Genomic DNA, 15,115 nt, shown 5'->3' with positions numbered 1-15,115 from the left:
TCATCCCACAATGACCTTCCTCATATTTCAACCGGTTAACGTTCCCAGCATCCATCACTCCTGTTAAGATAACCGGTTTCAAATGTCTTCCGCCTTTACTCTCATGACTGAGCAAAGTGAAGATGGGTAAGTACCTCCTTAGAGTACCAAGGGAAGAGCGCCCCTTTGAGTACAAGGGAAGAGATCCCCTTACAGTACCAAGGGAAGAGAGCCCCTTAGAGTACCAAGGGAAGAGCGCCCCTTAGAGTACCAAGGGAAGAGCGCCCCTTAGAGTACCAAGGGAAGAGAGCCCCTTAGAGTACCAGGGAAGAGAGCCCCTTAGAGTACCAAGGGAAGAGAGCCCCTTAGAGTACCAACGGAAGAGAGCCCCTTAGAGTACTAAGGGAAGAGAGCCCCTTACAGTACCAAGGGAAGAGGGCCCCTTAGACAACCAAGTGAAGAGAGCCCCTTAGAGTACCAAAGGAAGAGAGCCCCTTACAGTACCAAGGGAAGAGAGCCCCTTAGAGTACCAAAGGAAGAGAGCCCCTTAGAGTACCAAAGGAAGAGAGCCCCTTAGAGTACCAAGGGAAGAGAGCCCCTTAGAGTACCAAAGGAAGAGAGCCCCTTAGAGTAGCAAGGGAAAAAAGCCCCTTAGAGTACCAAAGGAAGAGAGCCCCTTAGAGTACCAAGAGAAGAGAGCCCCTTACCATCGTTGTCTTCGAGGGCCAAGTGGCAGAATCAGCAGTAATACCGATTGAGTTAAATGACCATTGGAGTCTATTGAGTTGACTCAATAGACTCTATTAGACTCGTAGAGTCTATTGAGTCCCCGAGCGTCTATTGACGCTCGAAGCCTCATTTCCCACCGCCCTCCCTACCCTCTACTCCCCCTACCCTCTCTACCCCGTTTTTTTTTTGGGGGGGGGAGGAGTAAAGAGGAAGGAGAGGCATAGGTGAAGGGAAGTATAGAAGTGGGAAATACAGTGAGAGGTATGAAAGCAGGCGGCGGGCTGTCCGCCTTGCTGACACCATGTGTGGGTGTTGGCAGCTAAGCTAAGCTGGCTCCCTCTTGTCAGGAAGTACTTAATGAAACGAACAGAGAGAAAGATCTAGGAGTTGATATCACACCAAACCTGTCTCCTGAAGCCCACATAAAAAGAATAACGTCTGCGGCATATGCGAGGCTGGCTAACATCAGAACAGCGTTCAGGAACCTGTGTAAGGAATCATTCAGAATCTTGTACACCACATATGTAAGACCAATCCTGGAGTATGCGGCCCCAGCATGGAGCCCGTACCTTGTCAAGCACAAGACGAAGCTGGAAAAAGTCCAAAGGTATGCCACTAGACTAGTCCCAGAACTAAGAGGCATGAGTTACGAGGAAAGGCTGCGGGAAATGCACCTTACGACACTGGAAGACAGAAGAGTAAGGGGAGACATGATCACAACCTACAAAATCCTCAGAGGAATCGACCGGGTAAACAAGGATAAACTATTCAACACTGGTGGGACGCGAACAAGGGGACACAGGTGGAAACTGAGTACTCACATGAGCCACAGAGACGTTAGAAGGAACTTTTTCAGTGTCAGAGTAGTTAACGGATGGAATGCATTAGGCAGTGATGTGGTGGAGGCTGACTCCATACACAGTTTTAAATGTAGATATGATAGAGCCCAGTAGGCTCAGGAATCTGTACACCAGTTGATTGACAGTTGAGAGGCGGGACCAAAGAGCCAAAGCTCAACCCCCGCAAGCACAAATAGGTGAGTACAAATAGGTGAGTACACATGTTGTTCTGTTTAAGGCTCTTTATTTTATTATTATTATTAATTACTGAGTTGTTCATACATACATATATATGTATGTATATATATGTATGTATGATATATATATATATATATATATATATATATATATATATATATATATATATATATATATATATATATATATATACATATATATATATATATATATATATATATATATATATATATATATATAAATATATATATATATATATACATTTGTGTTGTAACTTGAGTAGCTTATAACTTCCTTAAACCACAACGCCCTTCTGGCCCCCACCCCCCCTTATTCCCACCCCCTAAACCCCCCTAAAGGGCCTTCCCCCCCCCCCCCCCCCCACTTTCCCACCCCCCTTCACCCTCACTTTCCGGCCCGCCTCCCTTTTCCCACTCCATCTACTCTCACCCCCAGCCCCCCCCCCTCCTCCCTTCCTTTCCGGCTTCTGGACACCAGATAAAGAGGACACCAGGTGAAGAGGACACCAGGTAAAGAGGACACCAGGTAAAGAGGACACCAGATAAAGAGGACACCAGATAAAGAGGACACCTGTTAAAGAGGACACCAGATAAAGAGGACACCAGGTAAAGAGGACACCAGATAAAGAGGACACCTGTTAAAGAGGACACCAGATAAAGAGGACACCAGATAATGAGGACACCTGTTAAAGAGGACACCAGATAAAGAGGACACCAGGTAAAGAGGACACCAGATAAAGAGGACACCAGGTAAAGAGGACACCAGGTAAAGAGGACACCAGGTAAAGAGGACACCAGGTAAAGAGGACACCAGATAACGAGGACACCATATAAAGAGGACACCAGGTAAAGAGGACACCAGGTAAAGAGGACACCAGATAAAGAGGACACCAGATAAAGAGGACACCAGGTAAAGAGGACACCAGATAAAGAGGACACCTGTTAAAGAGGACACCAGGTAAAGAGGACACCAGGTAAAGAGGACACCTGTTAAAGAGGACACCAGATAAAGAGGACACCGGGTAAAGAGGACACCAGGTAAAGAGGACACCAGGTAAAGAGGACACCAGGTAAAGAGGACACCAGATAAAGAGGACACCAGCTAACACCAACCATGGTGTCCAGATGTCACTAATGATCCCCCAAGTTGTGCAAATACCTACTAATTCCTAGATGAAATCCTGATCGGAAACTCCATCTAAAATAGCAAAACAATACTAAATAAATAAATAATAATAAAACAAAGACCCTTAAACAGAGCATTACATCATGTACAATAATGTGTATGTATATGTATACTGTGTTATACATAGTACTCACCTATAAACATCCATATATGGTGAAACACATGTGAAGAACCTCTCACACACTCACAGCTCCCTGACAAGAGGGAGCCAGCTTAGCTTAGCTCCCAACACCCACACATGGTGTCAGCAAGGCGGACAGCCCGCCGCCTGCTTTCATACCTCTCACTGTATTTCCCACTTCTCAATTCTTATTTAAGAAATGTTAACAAAGCCGCTATGACAGAGGAAAGATGTAAAGGTTTCGTGAGTGGTTGCGTAAATATATGTTGAATCCTGGCCTGTTCAGACAGCTTCGGCACCCTGTTCACATCTTCCCTGTTGGTGATTTTCAACGCACGGTTAATGATTTTCAACGCCCAGTTGATGATTTTCAACGCCCAGTTGATGATTTTCAACGCCCAGTTGATGATTTTCAACGCCCAGTTGATGATTTTCAACGCCCAGTTGATGATTTTGAACGCCCTGTTGGTGCCCTTCAACGCCCTGTTGGTGCCCTTCAACGCCCTGTTGGTGCCCTTCAACGCCCTGTTGGTACCCTTCAACGCCCTGTTGGTACCCTTCAACGCCCTGTTGGTACCCTTCAACGCCCTGTTGGTGCCCTTCAACGCCCTGTTGGTGCCCTTCAACGCCCTGTTGGTGCCCTTCAACGCCCTGTTGGTGCCCTTCAACGCCCTGTTGGTACCCTTCAACGCCCTGTTGGTGCCCTTCAACGCCCTGTTGGTACCCTTCAACGCCCTGTTGGTGCCCTTCAACGCCCTGTTGGTGCCCTTCAACGCCCTGTTGGTACCCTTCAACGCCCTGTTGGTGCCCTTCAACGCCCTGTTGGTGCCCTTCAACGCCCTGTTGGTACCCTTCAACGCCCTGTTGGTGCCCTTCAACGCCCTGTTGGTGCCCTTCAACGCTCTGTTGGTACCCTTCAACGCCCTGTTGGTGCCCTTCAACGCCCTGTTGGTGCCCTTCAACGCCCTATTGGTGCCCTTCAACGCCCTGTTGGTACCCTTCAATGCCCTGTTGGTACCCTTCAACGCCCTGTTGGTGCCCTTCAACGCCCTGTTGGTGCCCTTCAACGCCCTGTTGGTGCACTTCAACGCCCTGTTGGTGCACTTCAACGCCCTGTTGGTGCCCTTCAACGCCCTGTTGGTACCCTTCAACGCCCTGTTGGTGCCCTTCAACGCCCTGTTGGTGCCCTTCAACGCCCTGTTGGTGCCCTTCAACGCCCTGTTGGTGCCCTTCAACGCCCTGTTGGTGCCCTTCAACGCCCTGTTGGTGCCCTTCAACGCCCTGTTGGTGCCCTTCAATGCCCTGTTGATGCCCTTCAACGCCCTGTTGGTGCCCTTCAACGCCCTGTTGGTGCCCTTCAACGCCCTGTTGGTACCCTTCAACGCCCTGTTGGTGCCCTTCAACGCCCTGTTGGTGCCCTTCAACGCCCTGTTGGTACCCTTCAACGCCCTGTTGGTGCCCTTCAACGCCCTGTTGGTGCCCTTCAACGCCCTGTTGGTACCCTTCAACGCCCTGTTGGTGCCCTTCAACGCCCTGTTGGTGCCCTTCAACGCCCTGTTGGTACCCTTCAACGCCCTGTTGGTGCCCTTCAACGCCCTGTTGGTGCCCTTCAACGCCCTGTTGGTACCCTTCAACGCCCTGTTGGTGCCCTTCAACGCCCTGTTGGTGCCCTTCAACGCTCTGTTGGTACCCTTCAACGCCCTGTTGGTGCCCTTCAACGCCCTGTTGGTGCCCTTCAACGCCCTATTGGTGCCCTTCAACGCCCTGTTGGTACCCTTCAATGCCCTGTTGGTACCCTTCAACGCCCTGTTGGTGCCCTTCAACGCCCTGTTGGTGCCCTTCAACGCCCTGTTGGTGCACTTCAACGCCCTGTTGGTGCACTTCAACGCCCTGTTGGTGCCCTTCAACGCCCTGTTGGTACCCTTCAACGCCCTGTTGGTGCCCTTCAACGCCCTGTTGGTGCCCTTCAACGCCCTGTTGGTGCCCTTCAACGCCCTGTTGGTGCCCTTCAACGCCCTGTTGATGCCCTTCAACGCCCTGTTGGTGCCCTTCAACGCCCTGTTGGTGCCCTTCAACGCCCTGTTGGTGCCCTTCAACGCCCTGTTGGTGCCCTTCAATGCCCTGTTGATGCCCTTCAACGCCCTGTTGGTGCCCTTCAACGCCCTGTTGGTGCCCTTTAACGCCCTGTTGGTACCCTTCAACGCCCTGTTGGTGCCCTTCAACGCACTGTTGGTGCCATTCAACGCCCTGTTGGTGCCCTTCAACGCCCTGTTGGTGCCCTTCAACGCCCTGTTGGTGCCCTTCAACGCCCTGTTGGTGCCCTTCAACGCCCTGTTGGTACCCTTCAACGCCCTGTTGGTGCCCTTCAACGCCCTGTTGGTACCCTTCAACGCCCTGGTGATCTCCGTCACGTGACCCCTTGCACTCAGCCCCTTTAAACAACACCCAACCTATGCAGCTGCAGCCTTTTACCTTCCAATAAAACAACAGTTAACTAGATCACTTGTGTACATTCAATTACAACAATCCTGATTACTCTAGGCTCGAGCGCTCTCTTTACCCACACTCTCCAATGTATTTATCAACAACAAAATACTCTCCCCTCCAGAACCTTCTGTGCTTCACTCACCAAACTCTCTCTCTCTCTCTCTCCAAGTCTTATGCAGGTCCGCGTTCGATCCCCCGACCGTACAAGTGATTGGACACCATTCCTTCCCCCCGTCTCAAATCCTTATCCTTATGTCGACGATCAGACTTCCTTAAAGGAGGCCTGGTCGAGGACCGGGCCGCGGGGACGCTAAGCCCCGAAATCATCTCAAGATAACCTCCCCGAATGCTCTGGGTTCGATTCCCGCACAGGGCAGAGAAGCGTGGGAGGGGGGGGGGGGGCATTTCGAAGCACCCGATGCCTCTGTTCGCCGTGATACCTGGTTGATACCTGGTTGATGGGATTCTGGGAGTTCTTCTACTCCCCAAGCCCGGCCCGAGGCCAGGCTTGACTTGTGAGAGCTTGGTCCACCAGGCTGTTGCTTGGAGCGAAACAGCAACTACCATGGGAGCTATTTAACTATTGTGTCTAGCATCCTCTAGCACCCTACAGACCGTCGATAAGCCCAACGGGCTTCCTGTCCCGAACAATAGACACCCTATACCAGATGTTTCCCGCGCACACCGCACACATTAATTCCCAATTGGGGCGGAAATTGTGGAGTTGGCGCCGTTGGATGACAGAGGTGACCAGCGGGACAATTCACACGCAAGTGCGGGGGGGGGGGGGATATAATAGGGGCAGGCTGAACAGGGGGTCGCAGTGCGTCGAGGTGTAATGTTCCTGACGTCGGTGATACCCGCGTGTTGGTGGGAGGACTGTTAGTTGTCTCAGAGACTCACCAAGTTGAAATTATAATGAATTAACAGGTAATCAAGAGGTAATGAACAAATTCACCAGGTAATGAACAGGTTCACCAGGTAATGAACAGGTTCACCAGGTAATGAACAGGTTCACCAGGTAATGAACAGGTTCACCAGGTAATGAACAGGTTCACCAGGTAATGAACAGGTTCACCAGGTAATGAACAAGTTCACCAGGTAATGAACAAGTTCACCACGTTATGAACAAGTTCAGCAGGTAATGAACAAGTTCACCAGGTAATGAACAAGTTCAGCAGGTAATGAACAAGTTCACCAGGTAATGAACAGGTTCACCAGGTAATGAACAAGTTCAGCAGGTAATGAACAAGTTCACCAGGTAATGAACAAGTTCAGCAGGTAATGAACAAGTTCACCAGGTAATGAACAAGTTCAGCAGGTAATGAACAAGTTCACCAGGTAATGAACAAGTTCAGCAGGTAATGAACAGGTTCAGCAGGTAATGAACAAGTTCACCAGGTAATGAACAAGTTCAGCAGGTAATGAACAAGTTCACCAGGTAATGAACAAGTTCAGCAGGTAATGAACAGGTTCACCAGGTAATGAACAAGTTCACCAGGTAATGAACAAGTTCACCACGTTATGAACAAGTTCAGCAGGTAATGAACAAGTTCACCAGGTAATGAACAGGTTCACCAGGTAATGAACAAGTTCAGCAGGTAATGAACAAGTTCACCAGGTAATGAACAAGTTCAGCAGGTAATGAACAAGTTCACCAGGTAATGAACAAGTTCAGCAGGTAATGAACAGGTTCAGCAGGTAATGAACAAGTTCACCAGGTAATGAACAGGTTCAGCAGGTAATGAACAAGTTCACCAGGTAATGAACAAGTTCAGCAGGTAATGAACAAGTTCAGCAGGTAATGAACAGGTTCACCAGGTAATGAACAGGTTCAGCAGGTAATGAACAAGTTCAGCAGGTCGACACACTGTCAGCCCTCACGACAAGTGACAAGTGGCTGTCAGCACTAACTACACATGACGCGCGACTATCAGCACTATCATGCGCAGCGCATCAGCGCAGAGTGTCAGCAACAAGGAGCTGCGTCCAGCAACAGGAGGTCAGGAGGTCAGATGCAGGTCAGCAGTAACTGCCTGACCTCAACAACCATGCAATCTGTAACCGTTCATTCAACGGCCTGTTGCTCTTCAACCACCAGCCTATAATTGTTCAATCTTGAATCTATAAATGTTCAGCCAATAGCCTGTTATTGTTCAGCCAATAGCCTGTTATTGTTCAGCCAATAGCCTGTTATTGTTCAGCCAATAGCCTGTTATTGTTCAGCCAATAGCCTGTTATTGTTCAGCCAATAGCCTGTTATTGTTCAGCCAATAGCCTGTTATTGTTCAGCCAATAGCCTGTTATTGTTCAGCCAATAGCCTGTTATTGTTCACCCAATAGCCTGTTATTGTTCAGCCAATAGCCTGTTATTGTTCAGCCAATAGCCTGTTATTGTTCACCCAATAGCCCGTTATTGTTCAACTGCTTGGCCTACAACCTGTAATTAACCATCTAATGGTCTGTAACTTTAAAGTCAACGGTCTTTAACTGCTCAACCACCGATTATAATGGCTGAGCCATAGGCCTATAACTGCTCAATTATCAACCTGTCATTGCTGAGCTAACGACCTGTAACAGCTCAACCGCCGGCCTGTAATTGCTCAAGAATCGGTCGGTAACAACTCAACCATTAGTCTGTAATTGCTCAACCACCGACTTGTAATTGTTTAACCAGCTACACGGTAAACTAATCTTCATTGCCCTTTGTGCTGTTATCATTTCAGTAGTGTCGAATGTCTCTGTGTATTGACTGACGTCTGGTGGGCAGTGGGCGGTGTTTGGGTGGTGGGCGGTGGGCGGTGAGTAGTGGGAGATGGGTGGGGAGCAGTGGGTGGTGAGATAAATAGAGGAGATAACACTACTCTACAAAGGAGGTAATAAAGCAGAAGCAAACATTTATTTTTTCTTCTAATCGAAAGCACTAATGTCACATAAAAATCATATGAAGAGTAATAAAAAGTAAAATAAAAAAACACATGGAATCACAGCAACTCCATAACCCTGTTCAACACAGCCCTGGAAACACAAACCGAAACTGACTCTATTTTCCGCTTGTTACAACTTGTAATAAAGTTGTTACATCTTGGCTTAACGTGTTTATGACGTATTAGAACGTTATTACAACTTGCTATATTGGTTGTTATAACTGGTTAGGAGGTGTTAAAACTTGTTCGAACGTTGTACCAACGTCGTAGTTTCGGTGTGTGTTTGGAGGGAGGTTCAGAACAGGGGTGTTCCTGCCTTTCACAGCTGCTAGATCACTATGACATGGTCATAGATGCCATAGAAGACAAGCAAAACGCTTATGTAACATACACAGACTTCGCAAAGGCTTTCAACAAATGTGACCAAAGTGTTATTGCACACAAAAGTTCCCCAAATTCATTACTGGCAAAGTAGGAAGATTGAATTTTGATTTCCTAACGGAATTGTTTTAATTTTCAATTTTCCTAACAGAACCCAATGTGTAATAGTCAACAGAGCAAAATCCAGATCATCATAGCTCAGTTCCCCAGGGTACTGTGCTTGATCCTGAACCTTTTCTTGTTGTTGTTGTTTAAGATTCGCTACCTGGAACAAAAAGTTCCAAGTAGCACGGGCTATGGTGAGCCCGTAGGACCTTTTCTTATCCTCATGTCAGAGATACACACACACGCGCACACACACACACACACACACACACACACACACACACACACACACACACACACACACACACACACACACACACACACACACTGTAGCACCGTATCATTCACCGCAGATGACACTAGGATCTTTATGAGAGTAGACAATATAAGGGACACAGCAAACCTACAATTTGATGTACATCAGAGCACTCGATGGGCTACAGAAAATAACATCATGTTTAATGCTTCATTAAACATTATGATATTAAAAATATGACATGATAAATATCATGACCGACATGATATTTATCATCTTAAAATAACGTCGCTTTTCGTTCGAATGCGTTACGGGCAAAAATTGCCGTAACTAGAATGAAATGGACCTAAAGCAGCAGGTTAAGGGTCCTCTGGTAGGTTAGGAGGGCAGCAAGTTCTCCTAAGGTTTCAAAACATCATGAAAACTGTTAATGTAAAGTGTCCTCTTCTGACCTAACAGAGTAAGTCAGAGGACCCAAAACAGAAAACGGGACAGAACATCACTTTTGCCAGCCGTTTCCATTTTCTAGTACAGCGATCTTAGGCCTAATGCGCATACCAGTGAAAAGCGACGTAATTTGAAAGAGGACAGGTTGGTATGGTAGTTAGTGTACAATGTCTTCTATAAATATTGTTATTGTACTTTTCGTATAAATAGTTATGTAAATATTTAATATAAATAAATAAATAAAAGGATTTTTTGTTTGCAGGGATATTCTTGCGCGGGCCCTAAGCCTCTGGCTGGCCCTAAGCCTCTGGCTGGCCCTAAGCCTCTGGCTGGCCCTAAGCCTCTGGCGGGCCCTAAGCCTCTGGCGGGCCCTAAGCCTCTGGCTGGCCCACTACTTAATATCAAGAGGCATTGAATTTAAGATTACAACGGGATCTTGGTATTATTAAGTCCCTATAGCCTCGTCTGCCCAATTATCCATCTCGTCAACTATCGTTCCTTCTGTTTAAATAAGAGGTCCGTCGAGTGAAGCAATCAGTGCCGCGCCAGACGCCCGTGTGTGCACACCTCCTCCTCGACGGTCACACAGGAGACATCAATGTATGTACACTGATGACGTGTACATGCATAATTCTCCTAACATTAAGAATACACATTCAAGTGTCCGTGAGCTGTGTGTTGTTTATATTTACTGCGTCATGAAGGGCTTATAAGGGAGCAAGTGGACTCCAGGCATGGGTTGACGTGTCATGGTCTGTACAACAGTCGTGGAGCAGCGATACAACGTTGTATTGGTTGTATGAAGTTTAAATACAGTTGAATAATCCTGGGTGAATATTTTGGTTGGCCAGTACCAAAGGGAATAATATCACCTTAGGTGGGGGGGGGGGAATACTGCAGCCTGTTCTCCTAAGGCTTCCCAACGTTAAGACGCTGTCGTACTAGTGCCCTTATCCTAACCTAACCAGAGGATCCAAAACAGAAAACGGGGACAGTGTGTCACTTTCTCCAGTCGCTTCCATTTTCTAATGCGATAATTTTTAACCTTCCGTAGAGTATACGTCCGGTCCGGCCCGGTCCGGCCCGGTCGTCGACCAGGCCTCCTGGTTGCTGGACTGGTCAACCAGGCCTAAGGGGTAACCTGGTTGATACCTGGTTGATACCTGGTTGATGGGGTTCTGGGAGTTGTTCTACTCCCCAAGCCCGGCCCGAGGCCAGGCTCGACTTGTGAGTCTGGTCCACCAGGCTGTTGCTTGGAGCGGCCATAACCTTAGTCCATAAACAACATGTATTGATGCAGACGATGAGCCACAATAACGTGGGTGAAGATATGATGACCAAACCTGAAGATGAAGAGACGACGTTTCGGTCCATCCTGGACCATTATGGACGTGCTAATGGTCCAGGAAGGACCGAAACGCCGTCGTTTCTTCATTTTCTGACATTTGGTCATCAAAATATAGTGATACCATATACACAAACGCTCAACGGAATTCTTAATCAACACTACAGTACAACTAAGCTGGATTTACACTTACCTTTAATTTTCCTTAAGACAGCTGGACGACAAACAAAAAATTAATTAAGCATATACATGCAGCAAATAAAGTGTATTTTAGTCAAATAAGCATGTCTTTGTCGCCTCAACTTTACTGACAGATTAAGCAAGTTTAAAGTATTTGTTGCATTACTTAAGAGACCATTATAAGCCAGGGGTTCCTAACCGGGGGATGGGAGCGGTATCCATACATCTTGGGAGGTAAGGAAATCAAATAATGGGGATATGGGAGCCAAATAATGGAGTTTATAGGACTTAAAATCCCCTTCATGTGTCGGGTGAGGTGGAAGTAACATCAGGAGCAACTCTACCACCATTCCAAGATTTGATTTCGTCAAAAGAACAGCCCCAAAAAATGTTTATGCAGTTATGATTTGACGTTTTTTCTAGAAATATCAAATCCTTATGACGTTCTTCCAGTCGTTTATTTATTTATTTATTTATTTATTTATTTATATACAAGAAGGTACATTGGGTTTGTGAGGATACATAGCATGGTATTTACAATCTTGTAAAGCCACTAGTACGCGCAGCGTTTCGGGCAGGAAACGAAATCTGCAGTCTTGCAATTTGCAGTCTCCGTGGTGTAGTGGTAAGACACTCGCCTGGCGTTCCGCGAGCGCTTTGTCATGGGTTCGTATCCTGGCCGGGGAGGATTTACTGGGCGCAATTCCTTAACTGTAGCCTCTGTTTAACGCAACAGTAAAATGTGTACTTGGATGAAAAAACGATTCTTCGCGGCAGGGGATCGTATTCCAGGGACCATAGGATTAAGGACTTGCCCGAAACGCTACGCGTACTAGTGGCTCTACAAGAATGTAACAACTCTTGTATATATCTCAAAAAAAAAAAAAAAAAAAAAAAAAAAGTTTTGTTTGTTGATAGTTTTGCTCCCAGCTAAAGGAAAACTCAAGTTGACACGTAAAGGAAAAACCAAGCTATTGACATCTTTTGAAGTCAGACTAGTGCCTAATAGGACTAGGAGGCAGGGGGGGGGGGGGAAGGGGGGCATATTGGGTATGTCCCCACTAGGGGCTGTAATGGTAAGGAGGTTAGGAACCCCTGTTATAAGCACTAAATAGTATGGAATGGGTAAAAACAAGGGGTATATAAAAGCATAAAACTATTGGTGCTGACCTTATAGCGTTGTGCTTAACAAGCCAATTGTGCACTAGGCGTTAAGACTAACTAGTGTGATTGGTTCTAACAACCAGTAGTAATTTGGAAGTAGGTCACACAAGGAATAATTAAAATACTATAATATTACCAATAGCTGTAATAAAAATATTAGAAGCAGTTTTAATAGTAATAAAGTGTAGAAATACCACGATCATTTACAAGAACGATAACATTCAAAATATATAATCAGACTCGTTGAAAAGTTAATTTACTTTATATTTGTTAAGTTACTGCTTGAAAGTACGATTTTCTATACTCTGTCATAAAGAAAACTATGTTTTCATGGTAAACTAAAGCAAAAGATCGCAGTGCTTAACCATTAGGGTACAACCCGTTCTCGCAAATTTAGTAAGTCAATATTGACTTATTAAATTTGCGAGAACGGGTTGTAGGGTAAAGTGCTCAAGATCCGTGTAATATTTATTACCCCTTCTTTGAAAGTTAAAGAATAATATAATTGCTTCGTTTAAGTAAAATTGAATGCACATTCATCTGCATTGTAACATTTATTAATATATATATATATATATATATATATATATATATATATACTGATAAATATATATATATATATATATATATATATATATATATATATATATATATATATATATATATGTATATATATATATTGTATATATAACAATAATTCTGAATTTTTTGCTTTTTGTTGTAAAATCAGATCAATTAACCAGAAGTTTTCCCAACACTTTACAACGCCCAATCTCATACGTGTTATAATTAATAATTCATTGTGTCAGGGACAGGCAGCCAGTGTATATTTATTCACGTCAGTCTTGTGTCCAGGTCCCCCCCCCAGGGTGGAATTACTGACCCTCCCCAGGATGCAACCCCACAACAAGCTAACTAACTCCTGGGTACTTATTTACTGCTAGGTGAACAGATGCATTAGGTGATAGGAAACGCGCTAAAGCGCTTCTGTCCCGCCCGGGATTCGAACCCGGAATTCTAGATTATGAGTCGAGAACGAACGAATACAAAAATTACATAACTCAGAAAATCTGATTAAATCACCTACCACGTTTTATGAAAATAGGTTCATGGGTTAACAAGCAAAAATGAGGACAAAACTAGGTGACAATGCTCTACTTTACACCAATATAATTTCTCAAAATTAATTTCAGATTTACTTTTGTAAATTAAAATACTATCGGTAGACGCTACAAGTTTAAGAATTACCTCCCACACCGTTGTGTGTCAATAGTGCAATTACCTAAGTGTAGTTACAGGATGAGAGCTACGCTCGTGGTGTCCCGTCTTCCTTGTACGCTTTGTCGTATAACGCTTTGAAACAACTGACGGTTTTGGCCTCCACCACCGCGAACCTGTTCACGTGTTCTGACTGTAAAACCAGATATACCAGAGGCGCGCACACCGAAGATTTGAAAGATCGTGAACAAACTAAGTTTTTTCACACAGAAACACTCTCCCGCTTGCTGACCGCATTTCCCTTGTAGCCACACACCTTGCACAAGGAAATAGACACAAATCGAAGCTGACATCACAAAATCCTTTTCTCACAACGCACTTGCAATCATCAACATCCCACCATTACGCTGCGCGTACTAGTGGCTTTACAAGATTGTAATTACTATGCTATGCATCCTCACAATCCCAATGTACCTTCTTGCATATAAATAAATAAATAAATAATAAATAAACCATCAGAAGGACTCGCACGGTCTAACAATCCATCCACCACAGTCCCCCCTGAGCCAACAGTCAGCGACACTAAGACCAACACAGAAAACGTACAGAACAGTCTCGCCTGTAACCCCATACTACAGCAAATTTACCAAGTGGCTTTCCTCACACACCCCCCCCCCTCCTCCACTTGAATTTAACCTGAAGTTACCTGAAGACCACTAACACTCTAGTGGACTCGACGAGGATGGGAAGTTGGCGGCTTGTCAAAGCTCTTCCAATTCGTTTTGACGATATTTTCAAGTTGGATATAAGAATTCTGTAATGGTTTGACTACTTTTTTGAATTCCCTTTATCATGCTATTTTCAGTACTCAACTGGTTGTGCTTGCGGGGGTTGATCTTTGGCTCTTTGGTCCCGCCTCTCAACTGGTGTACAGGTTCCTGAGCCTACTGGGCTCTATCATATCTACATTTGAAACTGTGTATGGAGTCAGCCTCCACCACATCACAGCCTAATGCATTCCATTTCTTAACTACTCTGACACTGAAAAATTCATTCTAACGTCCCTGTGGCTCATCTGGGTAATAAGTTTCCCCCTGTGTCTCCTTGTTCTTGTACCACCCATCTTAAATAGTTTGTCTTTGTCCACCCTGTCAATTCCCCTGAGAATTTTGTAGGTGGTGATCATGTCTCCCCAGTTTTCATTTCCGTGTTTTTGTGGAAAATGATATTGCTTTCTGTGGCCAACTGGAGGTCATTAAATAATGACCTTCCAAATAATTTAATATACATTAAAATATAATATTATACCCCCGGCCGCGAGGTGGAGGTATATTGCGGCCAGTGGAAGCTTCCTTCACGTGTATTCAAGCTTTGTGTCACGCATGAAATGCCCTCACGCCTCACCTTTCCTTTCACCTTGTGCTTCTGTTTACCTAGCAGTAAATGGGTGCCCCGGGAGCTGGGAAAGTGTTGTGGGGTTGCACCACGGGAAGAGAGTAATATGTAGTGTAAGGGAGACCGCTATAAGACTAT

At 45.5% G+C, this 15,115-nt stretch overlaps 1 protein-coding gene across 1 annotated transcript; it reads left to right on the top strand.

The window, feature by feature from the left end:
- The first annotated feature begins 3,414 nt into the window (after window positions 1-3,414).
- Window positions 3,415-5,487, top strand: LOC138353762 (uncharacterized). The gene has a single exon (XM_069307161.1). The coding sequence runs from the start codon at window positions 3,415-3,417 to the stop codon at window positions 5,485-5,487; it is 2,073 nt and encodes a 690-aa protein (XP_069163262.1).
- The last annotated feature ends 9,628 nt before the right edge of the window (window positions 5,488-15,115 follow it).

Source organism: Procambarus clarkii, chromosome 59 (assembly GCF_040958095.1).
Source record: "Procambarus clarkii isolate CNS0578487 chromosome 59, FALCON_Pclarkii_2.0, whole genome shotgun sequence".
Taxonomy (NCBI): Eukaryota; Metazoa; Arthropoda; class Malacostraca; order Decapoda; family Cambaridae; genus Procambarus; species Procambarus clarkii.
The sequence above is the reverse complement of the archived record's forward strand: the minus strand, read 5'-3'. Positions and strand labels throughout refer to the sequence as shown.